Below are 25,053 nucleotides of genomic sequence, written 5' to 3'. Positions count from 1 at the left end.
CTATTAAAAGGCCCTTAAAAGGGTATCCAATTATTACTGTGCAATACTATTATCCAATGGTAGTATGACTAACAGTCAAGGCTTACTTTAGAGTGGCATATTACATAGTTATTCTTCTTTCGGCTTTTCCTGGTTAGGGGTCACCACAGTGGAACTCCGATCCACTAATGTTTGGCAGTAGATTTTTATGGTGCTGAGGTGCCAGCTCGATGCCCAACCTTCAACGAAGGCACAACCATTTATGCATGTCTTTCGAACGCCACTCGACCATGGGGAGGACATTCAGACTCCAGACAGAATGCGCTCCAGCTGAGAATTGAACAGGAGAATCTCTTGCTGTGAGGCGCCAATGCTACCACTGCTCCAGAGTGGCCTATTACAAAAACCTCTATAAATATGCAATGTACTCTAGAGCTTATCTCTACACAAAGCAGCCACAGGTAGATGGTTTTAAAAATATTTAATAATAAATAATTAAAACACAAGACAAAACTACTACACCACAGAGATATGTAAGAGTTCAGAGATCACAGAGAAACTTAAAATAATACAGTAGGACATGTCTGATTTCAAGGAAAAATACCTAATTAATCTTTACTAGCTTTAACTATTCCTACAAGAAATCACAGTGCTAAAACTTACATGTGAGCATAAGGCAGAGTGCTGTTAAGTTAGATATCCAATATCAAAATGCTCTCAGTCTTGTGAGAAATAGTATTTAAACATTACTAACAAACATGTTTGTTGGGTCCCTCCCCAAATTACATCATTTTGACACTTAGGTTTTCCTAGGCAAACAAACTGCATTATTTAGCAATCTAACACCTGCACAGAAACTTACAACAGTAGAAGACATTTCACATGTATATTCTAACAGAAAGTAGAGCAATAAAGCACCTTCCACATCTAAATTCTGGTCATAAACTTTAGCCTTAAATCAATGGGCATGAAACCTTCATACATCTGCACTGGAGCCAAATTGTAAAACATTAAAGAGAGTCATAAAATCGTTTCAACTTAAAAAGACATTTGAAATACTTGGCTTAGTTTTCCTTACAGCAGATGGCAATGTTGCAACAATCTTGAAGTTCACATTTTACAGTGTTTTCTTACATTTAAAAACACAAGCCTGTATTTTACATTTATTTATACAGTTGATAGAATTATGTATCAAATTCTATGTAACTAGGCCAGCAGCCGTCGCCCATCTCTCCCCAATCGTTACAGCATGTTACTACAGTTTTGCAGGATAAAGAACATAGTGTTTTGCATTTCAGGTTATTTTCTTATTTATTTTTAAACAGGTATAAAAACATATCTACAATATTGGCTTTGGAAGATATTTCAGTACAGAAATGTACTGTCATTTTAAAGCCATCAAGGATATGTAATGAATAACTGTGCCTTGCCACAGTGAGACATGGATCATCTCAAATGAAACATCCAAAAGTAAAGTAAAATAAAATACATTCCATAATAATTGCCATTCTCATTGGCAAACACTAAATTGAAGAACTTTTGCTGGGTAAATCTTCCCTATTCCCCAGTATGTGGGGGTGCTCTGACTCACATCCCCATTTTCTCATTTTACTACGTCTGATGTCATCCCAACTCAAAGAAAAGTGAAAAGGTGAAAAAGTGCATCTCCCACAACCTAAACAATAAGCACAGCATCTGTGAAGAACAAGGTTTCAGAGTATTAACACACTGACATTGTCCACATCATTATTTGTGCGTTGACATTTTGTGATATAATACCATGTCACATGATCAGCCGATGCTTGTAATGCTCTTGAATGTAAAAGGCTTACTGCTTTGTTAGCAGCAGTCTAAGGCCTGGTGACAATGGGGGAAGTCCTATTAAATCTACTCTTGGCCTGGAGTTTCCTAATCATTTTATTGCAATGGCAATATATCTATATATACAGTATATCTAGATATTGATTTATAGATCTCTATCTATAGATAGATAGCTAGATATTTCTTATCTATCTATAGATAAATAGAGAAATATAGATAGAGATATAAATATAGATATGGATATATTCAAGCTGAATCTTTTGTCAATGAATCCATTCACTGACATTTGAAAAAGCCTGTATAACTAATCAAAAATCATCTGATAAAAATGAACCAGCTTTTCACTGCAAGACTGTAGTACAATGAGAGTTAGGGAATATGTCATTTTCCCACTGTCCTGCAAATTTGGAGTTGGAACATATTATTAGGGTGGGAGGTGAAAGGGGGCTTACCCTCTACAAATCATTTTGTTCTTTTGTGTTTTTGATCCTTTATGTATTTGTGTTTATAGTTTTTGACTGTTAGGTGTCAATCATTGGTGGATAGACAGTGTTCATGTTCGATGGAAGGTTAGTTCACAGTAAGCAAAAAATAAAGGGCAAAATGATGCAATATTTCCTATGCTAATGGCATGTGCTCAAGTGGCAGTGTTCTGATTCTGTACAGCTTGTTACATTTTAGCATGATTCCTTTTGTGATAGACATTGTCTGTAGCATCACAAACTTGAAAACTTCTGTTCTTTTTGCATAATTAGCATATCACAGAGATTCCGTGCATAGTTAATGTATGCAGTGTCACATTGGTAATTTTTATTATTAAGGCACATTCTTTCATTGGCACATTTAATTTCTTTGGTACAATTACAGTTTAGCACTGAGAATTTACTGACTTCAGGATGATTGCATTGTTCAGTTTCCTCCCTCTTGACACACACAAACACACACACACACACACACACACACACACACACACACACACACACACACACACAGACACACACACACACACACACACACACACACACACACACACACACACACACACACACACACACACACACACACACACACACACACACACACACACACACACACACACACACACACACACACACACACACACACGCACACACAGACACACACACACACACACACAAATGAATGTGAGTGTGCTCACATACAAGCACACATACTCACTGACAGGAAAACAAAATCATAATCAAGTCTTTTAAAGTTCTTTTCCTATAATTTTCAGGAGGTAGAACAGTTAGTAGAATGCACAGCCCAGGTACAAAAGTAACCATAAATGTTGTTGAGTTTTCAGATGAGATATTCCATGCATACAATATGTTAACACAGTTTAACACTGGTTAGTGTTCACTGGTTGACAGTTAAGCCTTAAATAAGTATTTGCTAAACGTTGTTGAAGAACAGGGTAAGGTATACCTACATGGATATAAATACCTTTTCAGTTCTTGCGGTGCTCATATAACCTATATACTTTCCAAGCATCAGTTTGATCCTTTGGCTTCAGAAATGAAGCAAATGTTATGATTACATTTAAACATTGTGCATAGATTTTTTTAGAAATGTTTAGTTTTTTCATGCAGTCACAGGTGTCACTAGTGATTTGACAGTGCATATACTTCCTCTTAACAATAAACAGTCATATTTATTTTAACTACTTAAAACCACAATATATAGTGAAAGGAGTGAATTTTTTTATTCCTTTTGAGTTTTCATTGGCTTTACACTTGCTATTTGCATTATTCTTCAGCAAAGTTGATACATTCTCATTTCTACAGTTTATTGCTAATTAGCTTTTATTCTGTGTCTAAAAGGTTTCAGGGAAAATTAATTAGTACAGATATTGAAAATGCTTCCTCACTATAAAGCCTTATACCCCATAGTTACTACTCTGTCAGTGTAAAAATGCCAACAGACAGAAGTGCCAGCTGAAGAAGGCATATTATGCCCTTGTATGTGGAAGTGTTGTGGGGTGGCCGAGGTAGTGCAGAGGTTAGCATTGCCATCTCACAAGAGGTTCTCCAGTTCAATTCTCAGCTGTGGTGCCTTCTGTGCAGAGTCTGCATGCCCTCCCTGTGGTTGTCTGGGTTTCCTCCGGTTGCTCTGGTTTCCTCTACCATTCCAAAGACATGCTGTAGCTGGATTGGACACTCTAAATTGGCCCTAGGTGTGAGTGTGTGCATGTGTGTGTGCCAATGCAGATGGGCTCTCAAGACAGGGTACGGTGTAATGTATTCCCAGATAGGTTCATTCCTCTCAAATGTTTCTCAAGGGGCACTTGAAACACTGGCTTGAGTCTTCAAGGGGGGGAGAGATGTGATGATAGGAGGTATTGCTAGCCATGCCGGGAGAAGTAGGGTAGTGGATGTGTAACATATGCCAGCACAGCTAGCTGGAATTTAGTAAAGAATCATATGTCATTTGTATATCAAACTGATTTGTCAGATGCGTGTGTTTAAAAAATGTATTTGTAAAGCTGCTTGTATTGAAATGTATCAGCATTGTGCCATGTTGGAAAGAAAAAAAATGTACATGCATTATTGTAACTGAATTAAATGTATATGTTTTAACAGAGGATACTGGACGGGAGGAGGTTAATCTCAAACTTTGAAAAATATCTGAAATTAAATTACTTTATGAGTTAAGCCATAAAGATGTTATCTCACCGTTTTGAATGGAACCAGAGGTGAAATGTCTGTACTAGAGAATAAGTTATTGCTCCTGTAGGAAGAGAGGAATGCTTTTATGGTTTTATGACTTCTAGGAGATCTGAGCAAAGCTCTATCTGTGTGTATGGTAACACATAGGTGCTAAAATCTTGTCAGCTTCTAGTGTTGGTGACAGCATGGGAAACAGAGTCATATGACCAGATGTTTGTGATGTCATTCTGTAAGCCAAAAATAATATTTATATATTCGTAGGAGTTTGCTCTCAGCATTCTGTCTTGGATCTGACAACAAGCACCACCCCCACATTATCTTGTCTTGGTCTATTCATTTACTAAGAACAGTAATTCTTTTAGTCAATCAGGAATAGATAGTGAGATTAGCTAAATACTTTTTTCTGTAACTGTGTGAAACTTTCCTGTGACTGAAACTCTTGTGTTTAATGTAAATAGATAGCAGGTATTTTCATGTTCTTTTATTATTTATTATTAAATATATTTAAACTTTTCATTGTGGCTGGTCCTTTTTAGAAAATATTTAAGTTCTAAAAGTATTTGCACATATTTGTTTGGTGATAACTCTGGCCACTCCTGAAAGCCTGGCTGTTTGGTCAACATTGCCATTTGTATTAATATTAATTTTACTCAAGTATAATTGGATACCATTTTAAGAGACCTATAGTAACTGACGGGTGGCAGTGAAACTACCTTATAGTCTGGACAGAAGGTGACATAGCTAGTAAATCTGTGCCAGCCTTTCCCAGGTGTGTGTGTGTGTGTGTGTGTGTGTGTGTGTGTGTGTGTGTGTGTGTGTATGTATGTGTGGGAGCTTAAATTAATTCTCAAAGAGTATGTGTGTCAGCTACTTGGGCAGGGACACAAAGCACTGGTTTCACAGAGAGGGTGCTAAAGGACTTGGTTTGGACACTCGCCTGAGGACCTAATCCTACAGCTATGCCAGTGGGGAGACTTACTGGGGACCTGGAGGGAGACAAATAGGGAAACCCAGACCCCAGAATGAGTGTGTTCCCTATGTGCTCTTAAGGGAAATTGTGCTTGATGCACAGAGGTCTGCTTCTGGAAACACTTTGTCTATCCATTTGTATTCCAAGTGAATGTCCCTCTCCAGTGTCAGTGGTAAATATTGAGGCTTCTTGATTACTGCCCCAGAGTTGGAATGTCACACCTCCAATGCTCAGACTACAGGGTGTCATTCCAGACTTTGATCCCTTTACCTTATATCTTGTCCCATCCTCCTGTATTGTGGCTTTTGCTTTAAGGACAAACATCTGTAAGCCTCTGCAACTTTGTTACAGCCTAATCATGACTTTCTCATTCAAGCATAGCTGAAGACCAGTGATACTAAGTTAACAACTTATTTTAGAACATCATAAATAATAAAACAGGTAAGGACAGAATGATATACTACACTATTTTGCTGCTTTTGTCTTTCAGGAAGCAACTTAGTCTACGTTGTTATTGTCCTGGGAATGCTCCTCATCTTTACAATTTTTGGAATTTCCAGTTTCCTGGTTTTCAGGTAAGCAGTATTATGGATGCATATTTTTAACATATTGGTGCTTCTCTACCCATAAATATCAAACACCATCCAAAATGCATACCTTTAAGCCCCAGTAAGCAATGCCTGTGCAGTTGTGATTTGAACAACAGTCGTGTCTCGCACTTTGCATTCCATCAGCTGTATGGAAACCTGAATGTGGTATTAAGATGAAGCAAGAGATACTGAGCTTAAAATTATAAAAGATTTAGATTGTTTATGAACTAGGATGTCATATGTTACAAGTGCTGGATCATGAATGCATACCTCCCAACTGTGCTTGATTTTGCCTCATATGGTTTGCCCTGTTTCTCATGATTTTTTTTTTTTTTTTTTTTGTGGTAAATTACTGAAGGTTACAGTCAGTCAATAATGTCAGGGAATGGAATTTCATACTTCTTATTGTTCAGAAAATGCATGTTAATGCAGAATCTATTTTTCTATTAACTTTTTGACTGACAGGTGTATTTAGAAACTGTTCCTGATTTTGGGTCTTTGACTATGCTCCACATTAGTTTTGTTTTTGCCAGTAATTCTTGAGGTTGAGAGGTATGCATGCATGCATGGACTATTTTATTCATGTATTTTGCACCACAGCATAAGAAGTAATAAATGAATTAGTACTTTGTATTGCAAGCTTCAGTCAGTAAGTAAGCAAAAACATAAACTGCAAAAGGTGCATCTCATGTCTGTTTGTTTGTATTTGTTAACCAGGGAACCCCATTTTCAAAGGGGGGTCCAGGGTAGATAAACTATAAAAAATATACAAAACTGCACAATAAAAACTGACATAGTAGAGGACCGTGGGATACAGAAAATAGTCTAGAATGACACAAAACAACATCATGCACATTATATGTCATTAGAGTCAATAAAGAAAAAAACATATAATAATATATACACTATGAGTGCAAATATGTATCATGTAGGGTGTACCAGTGATAAGTAAGCATAAATGGTGTTTATTAACTGTTTATTTATTTACTGTTTTGCCTTTAACTAGATATGCATTATATTTAGAGGAGAGTGTACCAAATGAAAAATATTTAACTAAAGCACTGTTAATTATATATGATCGAGCAGCATACATACAGATGGAAGTGACAAGGGAGAAGTGAACATCAAAGATATAAAACAATGGAAGAGGCTAAACATGAAATTCCATTGCCTTGCCTGAATGAACAACAGTGGGAAATAGTTGTACAATCTGGGGACATACATGGCCATACCTGCACACCAGCGCTAAGCTTATGCTAGTCAGTAATTCTAACGCTTGATAAACCTCACTTTTTACTATAACGAGCAATTTCAAGTATTTAACCATATATGATATTTTCTGTTGCCACTGTGTCAGTATGGCAGATGTTTTATCACAAGTGTTGTGAAGGAAAACTGAATTTCTCTTTTTTTTAAATATCTGTTCTTTTCTCTGAGTTTGTTCAGCTTCAAAATAGTATATATGTATATATATATATATATATATATATATATATATATATATATACATATACATACACATACACATACACACACACACACATATATATATATATATATATATATATATATATGAAAGAGACATGGTGGTAGGGAAGGAACTTCACATTTTTGGTGCTGGCGAGCAGAGCCATACTTCTCAACTGTCCCTGATTTTTGGCATAAAAGTTTGCTCTTTACCTCATAGAACTGATATTTTTGAGTAAACAGTGGTTGATTTTGGTCAAAATATTATAGTAATCATTAGAGTTGCAGATTTTCACTGTATCTGTTGAACTGATATATTTTGAGAAAAAGGTGGTTGATTACCATAAAAATAATAGGACTCATAAAGTTACATTTTATTTCAGAAAATAAATGCTAATTCAAGTTCTCTTACACTGTCAGCTTTATAAATTTGTAGTACCTATAATTAAAAGTGTCTCAAATTTGGGGCCTTTGTCATTGACTATTTTTGGCTTTGTCCTTGATTCTGGAGATGAGAGGTTAAGAGCTGTGGACAGAGCACCCTTGCAAAAATAATTGTTTTTTAGTGTGCAACAGTTTATTTGTGTCTTTCGGCTTTTCCCGGTTAGGGGTCGCCACAGCAGAACTCCGGTCCGCTCATGACTGGCAGTTGATTTTTACATACCGGCTTGCCAGGCCTGATGCACAACCTTCAACGAAGGTACGCCCATTCACGCATGTCTTCACGCAGAAGACGGTCTAGCTGAGAATGGAACTGGACAGCGTCTTACTGTGAGGTGCTTTTCTGTATACAACTTTTGAGTTGTTACAGAGCTGTAACTGGCTCAACCATTTCTCAGTCTGGTGCTCCTGGATGAGAAAAGAAAAGTTTACAATCTTAGTTGATGATCCTGAAATGCAGAAGTAAATCAGAGTCTTTCTCTGGACTAAAACCCTGCTGCTTCTTCCACAGCTGAAAGTAAAAGTAAAAAAAAAAAAGTTCTCTTTCCTTAAACTATAGAAAAAGCTTGCAGTATTTGTAACAACAGTTCCTACAGTTTATACATCTAGAACATAGACCACAAAAGCACTTAAGTTATTATAAAATTAAAAAAAAGAAATAAAAATCCTAAGTTTCAACTGTAGCAAGCAGAAGCAGGTGCTACATTTTAGAATACTCATGGAGCACTACAACACTTGATTTATCTTAAAAAAAAATAAGAAAGAAATAAACAACTGGTTTTTCCCCTTTAAACTGCATCAAACCATGTTCTGTATTTGTATTAAGCAGGTGCTATGGTTTATATTGCAGAGCACTACAATGTTCAGATTTTTCTTACAAAAAGTAAGGGAAAAAAATTCCTTTTAAACTGTAATAAACTACTTGCTAAATGTGTAGAAAGCAGATGTTACAATTTATACCCTGCAGCACTACAGTGCTCAGATTTACCTCAATAAAATCAAAAATGTATTTTTCTTCTAAATTGTAGCAAATTGCTTGTTAGAATGTACAAAGCAATTGCTACTGTCAGACCACAAGCAGAGCGCTACAGCAATCAGCTTTGACTGCAGGTGCAATGCCAGCATTTAAAGCCAGTATGCACTATTACTAAAGAATGATCAGGATTATCCAATTGCTCTTTCTACCATTTTATGCCCTGGACAGGTGCCAACTTCACCCAACCCTTGTTATCCTAATGGTTATTTATATGTGGTTTACTCATGTATGCTTTGTAAAATGAGATAGTCCTGCTAGGCCAGTGGCCAATTTTCGATGAGAGATCCAACAAGATATTCATAATGACCTAAGGAAGTTTAGCCAAGGCACGAGGGAAATTTCCTTACTCTTGTCAGTACGTGGTGTCAGTAATGGTGGTTGTTAACAAAGTAGATGAGCAAGAAACTACAGCAGATCACACTGAGGGGATTTTGACTAATTAGTAACCTGGAAGTTTGAGTATACAACAGTTACTAGAGATAGATGTACAGAATGCATATCATTCCCTAGATGGCAAATTCTCTTCTAAAATTATAGGTAAAATTGCAGCTACTATCTCAATAGCAGAGCCTGGTGTTTTTTTATGGATCTTGGTTTAACTTTTCATTTGGGAGTTTCTTCATCCATACAAAATTAAATCAGAGGTATAGAGGGGTAAAACAACCTGCTTTGGCTATAATTGTCAATTCCTGGCCAAAGGAAGTAATATCATCTAGTGCTTCAGGTCGGAATTCATTTGCTGATGTAGTAAGGAGCAGGACAGAGAATCAGGAACTGAGTAGTGCTGCAAGAGACTCAGATCAGCAAAAGGTCTCATTAAGACTTAGGTATCCTTATGAGAGGGCCTTCATGGATCATTGTGCTTGGAATAAAATAGGAGCACCACTTGGAGTGGCAATTCAACAAGCCAAAGCTCTGGTTTACTCTAATTTGGAAACAATTTATGATTATATGTTCATAGGTGTTTCCTAGGCTAATGATGACAAGGGCCTTTTTAAGCCTAGCCATGCATTCCAAATCTTTGACAAGTTCTGATACACTTGATAAGTGTAAGCAGGGGGTTGGTGTGATGGATCCACACAGTCTACTTGTTTTTTCTTATACCTCGAGCCACATACCACTGTGTATGATTGATTATTGCTTGATCTGACATGCTGCTAATATTGTAACAATATAATATGCTTAAGAGCAGGCCATGCTCATTGATTACTGGTATAACTGAACTTTTGTTGACCTGTAAGTTGTTTATCTGCTTAAAAGATGTTTACCAGAATATGGGGGATTTCATTGAGGAACTATATCACAAGTTTGTGGGATAACTGTTCTTTAGAAAAGGGAAGTAAGGCATAAGACCAGACATTATGAGACTTGTTTACAACTTAGGAAATGATCTGTAATTTTCTAAAATATTCCATCAACTCATGATGAGCTTGTGATCAATATGTCATTAGTTGACCCTATTGACCTGTTGTTTGTTCAAGACTATAAAAAGCTCAAAGGCAAACATGGAAATTATCATTATCTGGATTTGATCGCAGCATCAGCCAGAACTGAGAATAGAGCCATTTTACCAGTGTTGGCCTTGCCTTGACTGAACAGATAGCTGTACTGAATAGGATTTAAGTCTCCTTATCAGTGGCAAAGATGATTTTGTTTATGCATATGCTTGTAAGTACATGATTTATTAGTTTTTCTGTTTATTTAGTAAGTTTTTGTTTAATAAATTGTTAAGTTTGAGCCTTGGTGTCTTGTGTCATTTTTAATTCTGTATTAACCTCAGACTTTAAAGTAACAGACTAGTTCAGTTGGGAAATAAAACATTTACAAGCAGCGGCCTAGGAGGTGAACCATTTGCAGGTTGACTGTGTCCATTAGAGACACAGGTGCCAAACCAGGGATGAATTTCCTGTTCCCTATCCAATTGTCCAAGTTGTACTTGAATTGGGTTAAGGAGGAACTCTGCTTCACAAGGATGGGGAGACTATTCCATTGACACGGTAGTCTGTGGGATACATACCTGCCTCTCTAGCAGGTACTATTTATAACACAGGCAAGGTTTAAGTCTTTAGAATGGATACATCTGGTGCTGTTTGTTTTGTGGATATGCAGGAGGTCAATAACTGACACTGCCCTGTATGCCAGGCATAGATCTCCTCTCAAAAGCCTGTAGGAGACAGAATACAGGGATAGGGCTTTGAGGCGATCTGCATAAGATATTTTACTTGCACACTGTATTCTTTTAGTAAGAAACCTCTGTGGACATTCCTGTTGGTGGATATGCCTGGTTAGGTACACACCAAAGGGAGCATTGTACTCAATGATGGGTCTGATTAATACCAAATACAGTGGAAAAATGACATCCTTGGACTTAGATGCCATACCTTTATTTATAAGTTGCCCAACATGAAAGGATTTCCTCACTAATGTAGACATGTGATAGTCAAAGGCTACATTACTATCTATGTGTGTCCCTAAGTCCTTGACTATTGGTTCAACTCTAAGGAACGTGTTGTCAATATGATAGTTACCAGAGATGGATGTCTTCCCAAAGGATACTATTATGCATTTCTTGGCATTTAGCTGTAGTCCATGGCTCTGACACCAGTTGTTTGTCTGTGTCATCCCCTCCTGGAGAACATTTGTGCTAATGTGGGATTCAATAACATCTCCTAATTTGCAATCATCTGTAAATGTAGTCAGCCAGAGACCCCTGACATTGGCCTTGACTTCAGAAAAGTAAATGCCAAAAAGAAACAGTCCAAGGATTGATTCCAGAGGGACTCCACTTGTGACTGGCCTCTTTGTAGAGGTAGACTCCCCAGTTCTAACTTCCTGGGTTCTGTCTGTGAGCCATTTGGCTATCCACCTGGTGACATATGAGTTTGTACCTAACCACCTGAGTTTGTCAACAATGCCCGAGTGGGGTATTGTGTCAAAAATTGTGTTAAGGTAGGCAGTGTGAACCATTTGTCTCTCATCTATTGCTTTGGTTACAGAAAGAAGCAACTTTTCAAACTATGGTACATAACTTTGAGAAAATTATACATGTGCACCATGGTCAGACTTTGAGTCATGTGATTTATATGTAACTAGAAAGTGTAATATGCAAGTCTGGACAAGAAGTACAAATTTAACAGGAAGATGTGCAGGCAGAATTACTAAAGCATTGTAAAGCCATGCATTGTTTAGAGAAAATAAAATACAAACTGTAATTCTGGACTAGGGGCCTGGAAGGTAACATGGCACTGTAAATAGAAATTTAAAACACATTAATAATCACATTTTTGACAGAACAGTAGATGTACCCTAATGATTATATCAGCTAAGGTCAACTACATAAAAAAGAGTGACTATCAAGTAAGGATAAACAAAACACCAAATACCTACTTTGCAACTGGACATTTTTACTTACTTTACAATTGAACATTCGTGTGGTTCATGTGACCTATTTTGCAATTGGATATTTTCACCTACTTTGCAATTGGACATTCTTGTGGCTCGTGTGGATTTCCTTTTTGTATATGGATTTTATATGGTTTATGTGGATTGTGTCATTAAAATTTTCCACTCAACTGGGGTCATTTTTTTCTGCTGCTGGTATTGGTATCTTTTGAGTGGTTTTGGTTTTTACTAGTAAAACACCAAATACCCAAAACATTGATCACAGGAAAAAAAAAAAAAAACACACTCAAAAACCTCAACAAATTCTAAATCATATCTTGAGTATTTTTCTGCGCAACCTATATGGAAGGCAAGCTCCCAAACCTCGTAAACTTAAATATAACAACTACAAAGTCACACCTATGTAATCAAGGGAGAAATCTCCTTAATGACATGAACCGCTATCACTGAGCAGTGAGAATCACATTTGAGAAGGAATCTGCTACAGGATAAAAACTGAAATGCAGTTTCCTATAGAATATGCTCCTATACTGGGCTAGGATTTCAATTCCACTTTGCTAGAGGGAAAGACTAGAAAAGGAAAACAGTTAGATGTCAGTGTTAGATTTTGTAAGACATTAATAAATAAAAACAGACGTTCTAGGCATCCAAAAAGGCCTATTTACTTAAAGGGGAATTTAGCTTCTAGAATGAATTTTATCTTTTCTAATACTGCATCAGCTGAACATAAAAGGAGATAGTGTGGAAATGTATTATCTGGTGTTGTTAATCATCTTTCCATTCATCAATGATGGGTTCGGTTCTGGCCTATTACCAAGCTCGCACCAGCCGAAAACTCACGAGCTAAGATTCTACCCACAACGCTCTTGGAAAATTATTTGATTTGTGTCTAAACTAGTTTGTTTCTAAAATTTTGTGAACTATAGTTTATTCCTCTCAAATTACAGCAGTGTTAGATATTTTTCTGTCTACCATTTGGTAACCTTTTCAGTGCCATTGCTGGTATGGCTCTTTTCTCTTTACCCTTGTGGTATTCCTTGAATACCATAATTGGGATTCCTTTTCTGTTCTTTCTTCTGGTGAGTTTTTTGATATTGGATTTGTTTATATTTTCTGCATGTGTTTACATCTTTCCTGTCTTAAGAATTTAGGGTTTCTTTCTTTTGACGTTTGAATTGTTGTGATTACTTCTCAAGATGTCGGATAAGAAGGGTACATCTGGTTTACAACACTGTACATCGTGTAATGGTAAACTACCTAACAGCGATGCTCATGATGATTGTGTTTGTTTGGGGGTGCCCCACCTTTCGGTGTAGCCTCCCTGTTGGATTTGCCAGAATTTCAGCCAACACACTCTAAACGAGCGCAAGCATATACTAATCTTGAAGGGACTACTAAAATCTCCCTTTTCAGAGGCCCTTTCTGTGACAGAGGTCTCAACCCCTCCTATGAGAGTTAAGAAAAAGCCCCATTTGGTTCCTCCTTCACCCACAGGTGATCAGGGTAAGCCTGTGAATCCAAAAATTCAGAAGTTATCCTCGGAGCATGAGCCTGCCTTCTCCACACCATTCTTGTCTGCTCCGAGCACTTTGACTATTGCTACATCGGTGCCGGCTTCGTCGCCGGCTTCGATGCTTCCTCTGGCACTGACTATAGACCTCAACTTGCCTACTGCAACTTCAGCATCTGTGGCCATTTCAATACAGTGCATGCCTTCGATGCCAGTCTCTGCAGTGATGATTGAACCTCCTGTTTCAGCTCTGAGTGTCCCTTCATCACTGAGCTCTATTACAGCAGCACTGGATTTGACACCACTACTTCCTGTCTCTCAACTGGAGACATCGGTGCTGGCAGATCATGCACCACAGACCCGATACTCCCCATCCATAGACCCGTTCTTAGGCCAACTGTATAGCCCATTCTTAGAGCAACCTGACTCCTTGTCCGGAGTATCCACTAAATCCACCAGGATCCTTTCTGAACTTTATGTGGTGCATCTTGTGGATCACCTGTTGGCAGCCAGGGGGATACCCATGCCTTCCAAGACCCATCTTCCGGCAGGACTTGGGTTGACCTCTCCACGGACTCCATCCTATTCTCCTCCTTTGACCATCCCGGTTCTGAAGCCTACTGCTCCAACGTCCTTCTTGGAACCCCCCATCTCGGCACCTGTAGTGGACCACACTGATGCTCCAAGCCTGTCACTTTGGTCTTTGATTCCTCTTGAACCAGTCCTTCATCAATCTCGTGGTTGGGTAGTGGTCTCCTCTGTTCGTGTCATAGTTCTGTGTGGTCCTTTGGTTCTGTCCTTAGTGCCGGTAGGCTCGTCTGCGCAGATCCGGCTTGAGGCTCCATCTTCAGGAGTGGGCTTTATGGAGCAGGGTGTGACCTTGGTTCCGAGGTTGTCCTTCTCAGTTCCAGGCTCCCATCCCTCTTCGGGCGGACCTGCTTTCCATGTGATGGAGAGGGCTTTCGGTTCCGGAAGCATTCCACTGATGTTGGAAGCCCAGTTTTCTCCCCCTAAGCTACAGCTGCCACAGACCACCTCCATGGGACACCGGGTAGGGAAGCCACAGGAAACCCCAGTTCAGGGTACCCACTTTTCTGAGTCCTCCTTGGATATGCCCACTGAGGAGCCCCCATGGAAGAGATTGTGCAAAAGGAAGTAAGTTGACTCACCTGAGGAGTCTTTAACAGAAGACACGGATTACGATGATGGTGAAAAGTCCCCACGGTCACCCCCATCCTTGAAATGTTAAAGCAGAGGGGTGACTGGAAGCCCTCCAACCCTTCCTCTGAGGAGTCCCTGTTCCTGCAGTCTGTCTTTGTTCAGCCATCTACCTCATGGCTGACCCCGCCTGCCAACGAGCTAGTCCAGCTTGTTGTGCAACGTGCATGGAAGAACCCTGACTCTATTGAGGCGATCCCTCAGAGAACTGACAAAATTCTTTCCCCTCCTGAGGAGAACCCCCACTGGTCCAGAGGGTTACCAGTTGATGCTATGGTGGTGGCAGTGGTCATTTAAAAGGATCTGGCTGAAGAGAGTCCTGCTGTCCATCGACCGAACAGGGAGTCCCGTGCCATGGACAGATTGGGGAAGCGAGTATTTGCATCAGCGACCCTTGCCATACAGTCCCTGAACTATTTGGCACATTTTACCAGACTCCAAAGAGACTTGATCTCAGAACTCTCTGGAATACTCGAAGGACAGGTGTCTGATGAGTTACGGAACAAAGTTGCCTCACAGCTTGCAAACCTGGAATCAATCTGCAACTCGTCCATGAGGTTGCTTTCCCATGCAACTGAAGGAGCAGCTAGAGCTGCGGGTTCAGGCATTGTTATGAGGCATCATGCCTGGATGCGCATTTGTGACCTCACAGATCCCTTCAACTCTTCCTTTCTGAATGCTCCCATCAAGGCATCTTCCCTTTTTGGTTCCAAAATGAAGGACACGGTAGCCAGGTGCGAGCAGGATGGTAAGACCCTTTTTGCCCTAAGCCTTTTTTTTTCCAGTCCTCAGTGCTCCTTTTCCAGGAACCAGAGGAGTGGGAAGATGTGGCATAAAAAATCTCGGAGTCCTATCCGTGCCGCACATTGTGATGATACCCCCAGAGGCAGAGGGGGTAACAACTCCAGAAGACACCTCTATAAAGGCAGAGGGGATCCACATAACCAAGGCTCCAGAGACTCATTCTCTGGGCAGTCTTACCAGCGCTCCTGAAGAGCTGCCTGATTGCTTGCCTCTGGAAGCAGTCAGGGGTCGTTTCTCTCTGCACCAAGCTGCCTGGCACTCTATTACCACCGATCATTGAGTGCAGAGTATTATTACCATAGGTTACACTAGACACCTTATTTCTTATCCAAAACTTCCAACAAAACGTCCCGATGTTCTACCTAGTAATAGGGAAGAAGCAGCTTCAGAAATAGAAAAGCTATGCCAAAAATGAGTCACCCAACCAGTCCCACTAGACCAATGCAGATCCAGATTTTACTCAAGATTCTTTTTGGTGCCCAAAAAAGACAGGGGATTGGAGACCCATTTTGGATCTCAGCACATTGAACAAGTCTGTCACCCAAACAAAATTCCAAATGGACATTGTTCAATCCATCCTCCCTTTTCTGAGGGAGGGTGATTGGATGTGCTTGATAGATCTCTGGGATACATATTACCATATCAAAATGGACAAGCGCTTCAGGAGTCTGCTTCACTTCTGGCTAGGAGCCAATCATTACCAGTTTTGTGCCCTGCAGTTCGATCTCGCTATAGCCCCCCGAGTGTTCACAAAGTGCATGGCAGTGGTCACAGCTCACTTAAGACTGCAAGGTTTCCGGGTGTTTCCATATTTGGATGATTGGTTCCTCACCACCCTCACCAAGCATCTTCTGGTAACAGCCCTACAATACTCACTTTCTCTGGTGGAGATTTGGGGGATAACTGTGCACTGAGAAAAGTCAAACCTGGTCCTTACTCAGCAGATAGAATTTATTGGAGCAGTCTTCAACACCTGTCGGTCTCAGCGAAAGAAGTTCTTCAGGCCGTAGGATCCATGGCAGCTTCAATCCCGATAGTGCCTCTTGCACAGGCAAATTCTCCAATGGCTTCTTCTTTCTCAGTGATTCCCGAATCACCACCCTCTACATTTGCAGATCCAGATAACCAACTCCTGCAAACAGGACCTTCTGTGGTGGATGAGGTGAGACACACAACTTTAGTCTCGCCCTTTCCAGTCCCCTCAGCCTAAGGCCATTGTGACCATGGATGCTTCCCTGATTGGGTGGGGGGGGGCATTTCCAGGGAAAGATGGTCCAAGGCACATGGTCTACTGTGGAGGCCAACATTGCAGACATTTCATCCAGTTCTTCCTTCTGGGACAATTACAATTCAGTCAGACAACATGTCAGTAGCTGGTTTATCAACAAGCAAGGGGGAACCAAGTCCTATCCCCTTGTGTCGAGAGGCCATGAGAATTTGGAAGTGGGAGATAGCTTCCAACTGCTTTCTTATAGTAATGCACATCCCAGGGAGTTCCAATGTGATTGCGGACAAATTGAGCAGATGTATTCTCTTGCTCCACGAGTGGTCCCTCAATCCTGATGTGGCTGCAGAAATTTTCAGCCACTGGTGCCAGCCATGCTGTGACCTTTGCACCTCGCCATCGAACAACAAGTGCAGCAGCTATTTTTCCCTATTCCCCCCAAAGGGTGAGTCCCTGAGGGATGCTCTGATTCACGATTGGCCCATGAGACTTCTTTATGCTTATCCCCCCATTCCTCTGATCCCACATTTCCTAAAGAAAGCTCATCAGTTGAAATGCAAAGTGATCCGCATAGCCCCCTTTTGGCCTTGACAAGTTTGGTTCCCCTTCCTTCGGCCTCATCTGGTATGCCCGCTGTGGATTCTGGACCCTCTTTCAGACCTGACTGCTCACCCCCAAGGGTTGAGCCACCTGAATCTGTCCAGTCTCAAGCTGACAGCTTGGTTTCTCCACTTCCGTTAATTGCCAGGCAGGCTTATCTCACCTCACCTGTTTGGGATATTATGCTGGCCTCTCATAAACCATCCACCAGATGACTGTATCAAGACAAATGGAAAAAGTTCTCTCTCTGGTCAAAGGATAACATGCTAGATCTGTATCCAGCTCTGGTCACAGCAGTTTTGCAATACTTGTCTAAGTTTTTTGAGGAGGGTGCTGCAGCCTCAACCATACGAGTACATTTGGCTGCAATTTTGAATTACCATAATGGGCTGGACGGTACACCTCTTATCTCACTACGTTTATGTAAAACCTTTCTCAAAGGAGTTTCATGCATCAGGCCCCCTGTCAGACAGCCTGTAGAGCCATGAAACCTCACGATAGTTCTTCAGTCTTTGACGCAACCCCCCTTTGAACCTGCAGCGAAGTGTGACCTCAAATTTTTGTCTTGGAAATCCTTGTTTTTGGTAGCCATTACATCAGCCAGGTGGGTTTCGGAGCTACAGGCACTGTGCATCAAAAGGCCCTATTTGGTTTTTCACAAGGACAGAGTTTCATTCCGAATTAATCCATCTTTCCTCCCCAAGGTTGTTTCTGTCTCCATCAGTCAGTCAATTGACCTACCGGTGTTCTTTCCGAATTTCTCTAATAAAGGAGAGTACTGCCTGCACTCCTTGGATGTGCACAGACAACTGAGATTTCATTTAGACAGAACCAAAATTATGCGTAAGTCTGACCAGCTTTTCATTTCCTTTTCTGGATCTAGAATGGGAAATTCTGTATCCAAGGTTACTTTATCGAAACTGTTAAGGGACTGTATATGCTTCTCTTACTCTTCACAAAAGAACCTGTGCCACTGGTTAAAGCCCATTCCTCTAGATCTATGGCACCATCTGTAGCTTTCCACTCAAGGACTTCTATGGATGACATTTCCACAGCAGCCACTTGGGCTAAACCCCACACTTTTATCAATCATTACAAATTTGATGTGGTCTCCAGAGGAAGAGCTGTCTTCAGCTCAATGGTACACAGGAATGTTTTTCCATAAGGGCCGCCAATGTGTCTCAAAGTAGCTTGGGACTCTGTCCCATCAGTGATGAATGGAAAGAAGATTAACAACATCTGATAAAAAAGTTATGTCTTACCATAACATTCCATCTGTGTTGTTCATCTTCTTTCATTCATCACTTCCCACCCTCCTTCCCCCTCCAAAGGCACCTGGGAATACTTGAGGTCCAAGTGGTATCTTAAGGCATTTGCGCAGAAGGAACCTCTGCTTTCCTGGTCTGTCATGGGCAAACTCAATCTGAGGCAATGGGGAGAAGGGCATTGTGGGTAGAAGCTTTCCTCAAGAGTTTGTGGCTGGCATGAGCTTGGTAATAGGCTGACTCGGTTCTGAGGGCTTGGAACTGAACCCATCAGTGATTAATGAAAGAAGATGAACAACACAAATGGAACATTAAGACATAACTTCTTTTTCTGACAATAATGCATAAGCATTAAGTCTGGAGAATAACAAGACATGTGAATAAGAAGGTCCTGGGATATTTGTGGCTTAGAGAAGATTTATATGAGAAACATAAGGTATCAGTTTATTTAATCATAGTTTGTCAAGATTATATAGGAGTAAAGTTTGCTTATAAAATTTGGATGGAATTGCAATATTGGCCCAAGAAAGAAGTCAGTTATAGAATAGAAGTGGAGGACACATAAAGGGAAAAAATAATTAGATGAGTATGGCAGATTAATGTATGCATAAATTAAAGCCTTTGCAAAAGAGAAAGAAATGTTTGCTGTATTGCCCAGTTAAGGAAGTATTGTGATAAGAAGGCAAGGCACTAGTTACATCAGTTAATGTATTGGAAAAAGGGTAGGGCATATGATGTTTTGCCGGTTGAGGTTAAAGTCTCTAAAAAAATACAGTCATGTGGTTAATTTAGAGATGGCTCCTGTAAAACATGTTGGACAGTATGTGATATGTGTTATTGATATTATGGCCCAAGTACAATTTTTTTCATAAACAAAATGTAGTACAAGAGAGTATAGGGATATGGAAATACATGTTAAGTCTGACATGAAGTGGCAAGTATTAGATAAACCTTTTACTTTATTCCAGTTGGTATTAGCCTTAAAATGTCAATATACATTCAGATCCAGAAGAAGCTGGTGTTCCTTTTTTATTACAGAATTTGAAGAATAGCAAAAATAAGAAATTGTTAATAGTATTTAATAAATAGGTCTCTTGAGGTGCACCCACTTTTCTTTGTGATCACTGCTTTGGCTCTAAGCTTTGAATAATTGGAGACCAATGTCATTGTTGAATTGTGATTGCAAAATGTTGGCACATATGAAAGAAAAAATAATGCAATCTCAAACACTTAAATATATACCTGGTTAAATACAGGGCATTACTACTAATGGTCCAGGACTGTCAGCAGTATCAAAGTTAGCAAATAAATATGTGAAACAGATTCAGTTAGGGGTGAAGGTGGACTATTATGGAAATTGGATATCATAAAGGCGTATGATCCCATATGCCATGGTTTATCATTTCTTCATCATCAACCCTCTTTTTCCCATTTTTCTACATGAGGTCAGGGTGTCATGTTAACTGTTACCTTCTCTCTTTCTGTTCAATGTCACTGTTCTTCCTTCTTTGACACTCATGCCTAAATGTCACAGGTTTTCTCTATACAATCTATTCAACTCTTTGCTGGATGTCCTTGTTTCCTCTTGCCTTCTTTCTGACTGTCCCAAATCTTCTTCACCAGATTGTCTTCTACTTTTCTGCATATATGCCCAAACCACTACAATCTATTCACTTTTACCTTTTTCTGCAATTGGAGCTACTTTGGCTTCTACCCTTATGTCCTCGTTTCTTCTTCTGCCCCACAGTGGGTATCCTACCACCCATCTCAGGCACCTGATCTGCATCACCTGTAGCTTCTTCAACTGTTCTGCCTTTACTGCCTGGGTTTCTGTACCGTACACTAGTGCTGATATCATTACTGTTTGTAGACCTTACATCTCAGCTTCTTTAGCATTTTCCTGTCATATACTACTCCTGATACTCTGTGCCAGTTGGCTGCAGCCCCTCTGATTCCAGCTTTGACCCCCTCAGTTAGACTTTCCTTCTTCTCAACCATCCCTCCCAGATACTGGAAGCTGTACCTGTTCCACTATTTCCCTTCTATTGCAATTTTCACCTTCTTCTGATTTCCCTGTTTGCTGACATGATAGCTTTTTATCTGTACTCAGTTTCATCACATGCACTTTCAGTTTTGTATTCCATTCCTCTGTTCTTTGCTGAAGTTCTTGCTCAGAGTCTGCCTGTAATGCGACATTGTCTACATACAGCAATTTTGTTGATCTGTCCCCTCCAACCTGTTTGCTAATGTAGTCATCAGTATGAACAGCAATTTATTTTTTAGATTTTATTTTTAAGATAGTGTCCTGCTTTACAAAATGTTTTGTGGACAACATCCTTCTTTTATGGGAAGGTGACCCTACAGATTTTAATTTATTTACTGATTTTTTAAGTAACACAGTAGACTTTCTGACCTTTAAGTCATTGTTGTCCATAGAAGAAATGCATTTCTTGGACATTACTTTAATTAAGTCAAGTAATGGAGAACTAGCTACCACAACATACAGAAAAGATATAAAAAAATAAACACATTTTTACATAGATCTAGTGTGCATCCACTGTTTGTTTCCTAAAATCTGTAAGAGCCTGATGGCAAGGTAACTATCTTGAATACCAAAGATAAAATTAGGAATAACTTATTACTTGAGCTCAAGAATCTCATTTTATCTAGGAGATATCATGACGAAGAGGTTGAATGACAGTATAAATCAATTAAAGAAAAAAGAAATGATAGAACATGTCCAAACATTTACAAGTAATAGGGGAGCAAAAGTGGGTCAAGTAAAAAAGCTAATAAGTGTGTTAGATTTATGCATGCATATAATGCTCATTCCAAGAGAATACAGGAGATCATTATGAAAAATGAATATATTTTACAAGGTTTAAAGGACACAGTTCAAAAAGAGTATTTGGATGCACCATATTTTGGATATAGAAAGGTGGTGAATTTGAAATAAAAGGTTATATTATAAAGAACAAAGAAAGGTTATAAACATAATTTAACTAAAAGAGAATGGCAGATAGTTTCATGTACCCAGTGAGTAGAAACAAATATTTGGTAAATGGGACTGCAACCTGTAACACAAAAAATATAATATATCTTGCCTTGTGTATGGGCTGCCTGCTGATATACTTTGTTGGGTGTTTATATTTTTGGATAATGCATTATGCAAAAGAATTATAGAAAAAGTTATGGAATATTGAAAAAAATGTGTTCTGATAGTACCTCTTATGAAGAAACATTGTAGTGTGTAATGTTGCTGTTTTCTTTGGTTGTTGAAATAAATTTAATTAAACCCATACTCTTATTGATAAATGCTGTCAGATCCTTTACAACTGAAAAACCACCAGCACAGTCAGATGAGACCTCAGTTCACTCAGGAGTGCAGCCCCCTCTCCTCCACACACACAGACACACACTCACACTCACACACACAAGCTGCATGACACTGTTAGTATTGGAAAATGAATAACAAGCACCTGTGGTGGGAAAATTACTTCTTCTCTACACTTGCTGAAGGTGAGATTTCTTGAGAGACTGTAGCTATTTAAAAAAAAAAAAAACAAGACAAAAAGCATAATGGTAAACATTGTTTCCCACAAGATGTCACTACTGGTGTGATTGCAAAGTCTGAGCAAGCATTAATTTGCATGTTTTGGGAGCTTTTCCCCTTCTTCAAGTTGATGCAACTATGGAGTTGGTATATACAAGTTGAGGGGGCTTATCCACTTCATTGGGGCTACATATTGGGTGGTTTGCCCTCCCCCATTGCAAACAACTAAAATTATATTTTTCATCCTTCTGAATTGTGAGCAGTGTTTTCATTCTTTCGGCATGTCAGCTTTCAGGAACCCATAGACTTCTGATTTTCCATCACCAAAGGCAAGCGGGCTACCTTTTGGGCTACTTATATTTTTGCTTTTTTTGGAGTTTAACTGTAGGGAAGACACACATTTGTGGGTGTATGAACAAAACATCCTGGCATTAAGCAGAAAGCCTAGGAAACTATTTTGTGGTGGGTTATGCAATTCAGAAGAAAGAAGTCATTTGAAAAGTAGAGGAAGAGCTTTGAATGCACAGCATTGAGCTAAGTGAGGCCTTATAATTGTTGTTTTTCACTGGAATAGTTGCAGGACACTGTTGAGTTACATCCAACTTTTTCATCTGGACCTCTTTGTCACTTTTAGATATATCACAATATAATGTTCAGAGTCACACCCGTTAATTGGTGACCACTGTAATCTAGAGTAGGAGTGAGTTTATGTCCTTAAATATTTCTTATCTTGTATATAGACATATCAGATGACATTTTTTAAATGTGCCCCTGCTTTCTACGGAGCAATAGCTACATATATATATATATATAGCTACATATATATATATATATATACATACATATATATATATAGAGAGAGAGAGAAAGAGAGAGAGAGAGAGAGATATTGTATCATTTGTATATGAAATAGTTGTAAAGATACAGACAGACTCTTTTTCTTCCCCTTTACTGTCTTCTGTGTTTTTGGTGAAGAATGTGTGTATCACTAGTCAAGCTGTCAGCTGCACATCTGATATCATTTGTAAAGATTTACTTTATTCTGTAACTGTCTGCTAGGACTCTCATTCATTTATTTCTGATGCTCTGTGCAAGGAAAAACCTAGATGTTTATTCTTACCTACTTTGTATTAAGAATAAATGTTTTTGGACTTTTACGGAACGCTTTGTTAATGGATCTATCTAACTAGCCATTGCAGATTTTATCCTGTTGATGTGCATGACGTTACTCTGCCTAGGTTTGCTCCTTTGCTACATCTTTTATTTTACTAGTATGTTTTACTTTTAGCCACCTTGAAGAATCCTACTGAATTATTACACTGTGACATTGTGCAAGACAACATGGCAGCTATAAATGTTGTTAACTTCAGGGTTGTAATGTAGCTTTTGTCAGAAAAGATTAGGAGGGACAGTGTTGATATTTAGGGAGCTGTCCAAATACATGAGGCCATGTATCCACACTGTATATCTTTTGGAAATAATTTGCTTATTTCCAGCTGAATTGCTGACTCTTTATAATGTTAAATGTGATAAAATCCTTTTACACTGTACAAGTAATGCAGTTTTTTTTTGGCTTATTTCTTAAGGTGAATTTTCTTTCATTTACATTACTTAGACAGGGCACAGAGGTACAGCAATGATTTTCATAAATATATTGCAACTTCCAGAATAGAGCTCCACTGTACCACAAATGGATCAATGGCAGACCACACTCAGCACTTCTCCTTCAATGTAGCTTAATGTCAGTATGGAATTTATAGTATTCTGTGCACTAAGTAGTGTAAATGTAAGAAAATTCACATTAAGAAGTAAGCCAAAAACCTGCTTTACTTGTACAAGGATTTTATCACATTTAACATTATAAAGAGTCAGCAATTTAGCTGGAAATAAGCAAGTTATTTCCAAAATATATAGAGTGCGGATACATGACCTCTCTCAGTCTATGTTTACATTGCTACTAATCTTTTAACTGATGGAAGGCTGAGACTGAATTCTTTTTGCATGGGTACAAAAACCCATATCTCCATAAATATAAAATTCCCACTTCTCATAGGACAGATAAGAATCTGAAATATATAAAGACATATTTACTATATGCCGGTATACAAAACAATCATGGTAAAGCATGCAATAAAACTAGTGATAGTTCTGTGTTGCTGTGTTATAAGATTAAAGCTGACTGAGATAATTACATGAATTTAGATTTTCACAAGGAGCGATAGATTGAATTACACAGTTTTACTTTACAGTTTTAAAGGGGTTTGGGTAGATGGGTGGGGAGTACTAGAAATGAGAAGTGGTTGGGGAGTACTAGAAATGAGAAGTGGTTGTAGAATGGTTAACAGGAGTAGACTGGCTAAGGATACTGCTTGCATTGTTTGGACAAACTTGATGAGCAGTTATTGTCTTCTGTCAGCTGATGTATGCATTATATATCTAAATTTGAGTATGACAGATACTGCATAGCAAAACATGCTTAGAATCA

The 25,053-nt window shown here is 39.1% G+C and overlaps 1 protein-coding gene across 1 annotated transcript in view; it reads left to right on the top strand.

The window, feature by feature from the left end:
• NPR2 (natriuretic peptide receptor 2) overlaps positions 1-25,053 on the top strand; it is a 2,072,492-nt gene that overhangs the window by 1,251,188 nt on the left and 796,251 nt on the right. Inside the window, exon 7 of the mRNA XM_044078984.1 lies at positions 5,948-6,032. Coding sequence (XP_043934919.1) covers positions 5,948-6,032 — 85 coding nt within the window. The remainder of the gene's footprint in view (positions 1-5,947; positions 6,033-25,053) is intronic.

This window comes from Protopterus annectens, chromosome 1.part1 (assembly GCF_019279795.1).
Source record: "Protopterus annectens isolate FY-2018-M chromosome 1.part1, PAN1.0, whole genome shotgun sequence".
Classification (NCBI taxonomy): Eukaryota; Metazoa; Chordata; order Ceratodontiformes; family Protopteridae; genus Protopterus; species Protopterus annectens.
This window is presented reverse-complemented; position numbering and strand designations above follow the sequence as displayed.